Genomic DNA, 5013 nt, shown 5'->3' on the forward strand with positions numbered 1-5013 from the left:
AAAAAAAAAAAAAAAAAAAAAAAAAAAAAAAAAAAAAAAAAAAAAAAAAAAAAAAAAAAAAGCTTAGGTTAGCAGCAGGTAATTAAAAGCCATATGGTGTGAAGAGATTGACATCCATGCATGACTCTCTTTGTAAAGAGAAAACAATGTTTCATCTAAAAGAGTCACAGCAAACATGTTCTCTAATCAAGAACATGAACGGAAATGTCAGGAAAGTCTCTAGGATTAGCTGTGAGAAAACTACCCAGGTTCATGTAGGGCAGGGAAGGCAAGCGGGAACAATCACATTTACTGAAAGCATCGCCTTTTCAACCACATAAATATTTGAGTGTTTAATCCCACCATTCACTTGTAATGTAGAGGACAGCATTGTTGTATCCCATTTTAAAGCTGAGAAAATGAAACTCTGAGACATAAAGCAAATTTCGAAGTACACCCTACCCAAGAAGTGAATGATGGAATTTAAATCTGGGTCACTTTTCCTCAAAAGCCAACTTTACAATATGTACTCTACACTATGCCTGTTCTCTGACCAATAAGGAAAAGTTTCTTCCAAGCTTTGATTTTTACATAACCACCAAGCGGCCTTCATCATGTAAACTGATAAATTATCTTGTCCACAAAAGTTTGACAAGAAGGGGAGAAAGAGCCAGCACTCATGATAGCCACTCATGTTTTGTTCCAATAAGAATGAGTCATGGAGAATTGACATGGAGTTTTATTATCTCTGAATATACTGGATATGATGGGTTAAATGAGTCCTATGCATAGCCATGTACCGCCCATGTACGGAAAGGCCACATTCAAGTACCTTTTGAACATCAGCCTGTTTATAGCAAAATGATCAACACTCCCTTTTGTACCCTTACCATTTCTCTACTCATCTCTCCTATCCCAGAGAAAATGAACATTGGGATTTTTTAAAATTAGAAATTACATCTAGAAGCCCAACTTATTTTCAAAAAGGAAAACTGACAATAAACAGAGACAATGCCAATCATCAAGTCACCCTCCCCTGTCAGCTGATTTTCGCCACCTGGTTTTCATTGTGGGTGGCGATGTGTGTGGAGGTGCATGTCTGGTATCTCTAGACACATGAGAATCCTTTTGTCTCTATGACTTCTTGTTAAGCCATGCCCAGAGTAAACCTAAAAGCAAACATGATTACTTTTAACCATGGATGACAATATTGAAATTATAGTCATTTAGTAAAATATCTAATCTGCAATAAACAACTCTTGATCTTTGCAGATTGTTTGGGCCTCGTCTTACCTGATTGGCTGTGCCGTTGCATCATGCCGTCAGAAAGGATCACCTCAGTATCTCTACGTTTGTCACTATTGTCATGAGTACGTATTATTCATTTTTAACATATATATCCTCCTAAAGTAACCCAATCTAGTTTTTCAAACATTGGCTTTTTTGTGCACAGATGTTCATAGCAACTTTATTCATATAGACAAGAGTTGGAAATAACCCAGATGTCCTTCAAAGATGAATGTTTAAACAAGCTATAGTTTGAATCTCAGCTACCTCCTAGTTATATGAAAACACGTATTTAGTTATATATTATTCCCTTGCCTGCATTTTCTCTTATTAAAAAAAAAAACTCCATTATATTTTCAAAGCAATTTACCAACAGTCTTCCTACATGTCATTGATTCTTCAGGTAATTATTATATGAGACAAACAAATTTGCTTAAGCAAAGAAACAAGAACATTTACTTCAACAAAACAAGAGTATTGTTAGACCAAAAGAATAGATATGCAGTAGAGTTTGAAATGGGAACGAATGGAAAGACCCAAGTGTCTTTCCCTGTACTTAGCTATCAAATCAAAAAGTTGATGTATGTCTTCTCTTTAAAAATTAAATTTACACATTATAGATTCTATCACAGATACTAGTTGCAATTTCTAGAAAATTTAATCTGATTGTTTCGGTAAGGGTCTGGTGCACCTTCTCCTATCAGCCGTGATTATGAAGCAAGATTAAGTAAGGCAAGGATGACTGCAGGGCCCCTCTGTGTGGCTCCAGTGATGGTTATCAAAAAAGGGAAGATTGTTCAGAGCTGGATAGAAATGCCTGATATTTGACTGAAAATGCCAGTTCAATATCACTTCTGCTGATGAAAGTCGGTAACAGGTCATTAGGTATTTCCTTCAGCTACATGTATTTCCTAGATTAACGCATAAGCCTTTCCTCCATAAAGTGAGCTCTATGCATAGTACTTAACCACTGTCTCCCATATAGGTAGCATAATACAAGATGTTCAATATAAATCAATGAACGTGATTTTTTTGAAAACACACTACCATACTTCACATTTTCAATTGGGGCCTCCACTATCACTATTGACTCAGAGTGTAATATCATCATATAATAACTCTATATGAGTTACATATAAATTGTGCTGAAGACAATAAAATCTCTTTGCTCCTACAACACATCATTTGCAAAATGTATTTGCAGGGGTTGGTGGTCTGCAGTGAATTTCAACTGATCCAAAAAAGAAAAGTACAAAACATGGAGATCTATGACAGAATTTTCTCGGTTGAGGATTAGTCCAAGTTGCTGGCTAGGTTTCTTACAGAATTTAGTAATAACCTCCTTTTCAAAGAGAAATTTTAGCAGCTCAGATAGACAAATATCAGATTTTGAAAGGCTTTTTAAAACCAGAACATTTACTTTTTTTAAGTTATGTTAATTAAGAAGCAGAAATTATCTATGTTGTGTTTTTAGAATTGTCTTTTCTTTTTTGTTTTTCCTCTTGAGATAGGGTCTTGTTCTATCACCCAGGCTGGAGTGCAGAGGTGTCAACATGGCTCACTGCAGCACTGGCCTTCTGGGTTAGAGCTATCCTCCCACCTCCCCACCTCAGCCTTCCCAGTAGCTGGAAATACAGGCATGCATCACCAGGCCTGACTTTTTTTTTCCCCAGGCTTATCTCAAACTTTTGGGATCAAGCAATCCTCCCACCTTGCCCTCCCAAAGTGCTGGAATTACAGAATTACAGGGATAAGCCATTGAACCCTTCCTGTCTTTTCCAAAGTTTCAAATTAGTCCAGAACTAGAACTTCTCATCTACTCTCTTTCCCACACCCCAGCACCTTAGTTTTATCCATGCTGATGTACTTTCCTCTTATGTATAAACCATCTCTTTCAACAAAAGACATTCACATGTAAAAAGTTTCTGATGACATAGTGAGAGATGGAGTTAGAACCTCTCTAGTGTGTCTCACTTGAGATTTTCTTCTTAACATTGGTAAGAATCATGCCCTTTTAAGTGATGGTTTACCGAGTCCTTATAGGTATTAATGAAGAATAGCGTTCTATTGTAATTGTCTCTAAAGCCCTCTTGTTTGTAAGTTTTCTTGCTTGTACTTGGCAGTATCCAGAGTTTCCAAGTACTGTTAAGATTTGGCTGTCCAAGGAGATGTGCATATTGCCTGAAAAATATTTTCATGTCACTCACATTTATTGGTTCTACGCACTAAAAACTTATAGCTGTAAGACTGGAAATCTTACACCCATCTTAAAAATTATCACTGTTCTTTACAAGAATGTTTAAACAATTTGTTTTTAAAATTGGTTGTACACTGTAAAATGTTATATGCATTTTTCACAGATGGGTTTTATGGAATCACTTTTTTTTATTCTTTAAGGGGAAATGATCCTGACACAAAGAATGAACCTTATAAGATGGGCGTTCCATGTGCAGACTGCCCAAATAACTGTGAAGACAAACTTTGCAGTAAGTTTTATGCATTCTATTTGTTTGCATTAAACCCATACATCCTTTAAATTAAGCATTGAAGAATATTGCACTTTTCTACAACTTTCATCTCACTTATACCACACAAAATATGCAAATTATTTCTGCTTACCCCTCCCCAATTGCCAGAATGACTCAGGCCATTGATTTAACTTATGGCAAAGGAAATTACAACGTCTAGGTCTGAGAACTCGAGTTCCCACACAATAGATAAAAATAGTTAATTACAGTCAAATAAGAAAAAATGTGAGGTAAGTGTAGATTTTTCTCTGCTCTCTAAAAAGTTCTTGGCCCCCCTTATTGCAGTCCATAATTTAGTCCCATTGCTTTCAGTTTACCAGTGTTCTCCAATTGCCTGCTACTCCATGACTACCTAGGTTGCCTGACCACTTATAGCAGTATGCCGTTTATCCTGAGTGATCCTTGTTCTTCTGTGCTTCGTGTGAGACATCTAAGAAGTTAGCTGATGCTCACATTATTCCTTACAGCCTCTTTTTTTTTTTTTAATTTCTTGAGTAAATCTTACCTAAAGTAAAGTATTAACCAAATGGGTGTCATTTATGTTTATTTCCTTAGGTAGCAAAATTTCATTTTTTTAGAGCCTACCTGCAAACATAATTTCTTAATTCTTAGGAATAATCTTAAGATAAATTATATTAGCACTAAGTTTGTGGAGAGAAAATAAACCTAAGAAAAATATTCTTTGACTCCAACTTGAAAGACCAGAGGCTTATTTTTCTTCACCTTACCAGGTTACTCTATTCGCTTTTAGAGTAAGAAAGAAAATGGGTTCTCCTTCCTTCTTATATCTTTCTCTCATTTCTCTTTTCTTTTACTCTTATATAAATATGTATATTTTTTGAGACAGAGTCTCACTCTGTTGCCCAGGCTGGGGTGCAGTGGTCCAATCTTGGCTCACTACAACCTCCACCTTCCAGGTTCAAGCTATTCTCCTGCCTGAGCTTCCCGAGTAGCTGGGACTAAGGGCATGCACCACCATGCCCGACTAATTCTTTGTATTTTTAGTAGAGACAGGGTTTCACCATGTTAGCCAGGCTGGTCTCAAGCTCCTGACCTTGTGATCTGCCCTCCTTGGCCTCCCAAAGTGCTGGGATTACAAGTGTGAGCCACTCTTTTTTATTTCTTTATCTGTATCCCTCTCTCTTTCTCTGTATCCACTTCACTTTTCATACCCTATTTCTGGAAAAAAAATTTAGTTGGGAGAGAGATTCAGCTCCAA

At 36.6% G+C, this 5013-nt stretch overlaps 1 protein-coding gene across 3 annotated transcripts in view; it reads left to right on the forward strand.

The window, feature by feature from the left end:
- CRISP1 (cysteine rich secretory protein 1) overlaps positions 1-5013 on the forward strand; it is a 35168-nt gene that overhangs the window by 27374 nt on the left and 2781 nt on the right. For 2 of the 3 annotated variants that reach the window (XM_017498656.2, XM_017498657.2), the window contains 2 exons: positions 1252-1349; positions 3664-3752. In XM_017498656.2, coding sequence (XP_017354145.1) covers positions 1252-1349; positions 3664-3752 — 187 coding nt within the window. The remainder of the gene's footprint in view (positions 1-1251; positions 1350-3663; positions 3753-5013) is intronic. The other variant, XM_037727914.1, reaches the window with a different exon arrangement.

This window comes from Cebus imitator, unplaced genomic scaffold (genome assembly GCF_001604975.1).
Source record: "Cebus imitator isolate Cc_AM_T3 unplaced genomic scaffold, Cebus_imitator-1.0 Scaffold248, whole genome shotgun sequence".
NCBI classification, from domain to species: domain Eukaryota; kingdom Metazoa; phylum Chordata; class Mammalia; order Primates; family Cebidae; genus Cebus; species Cebus imitator.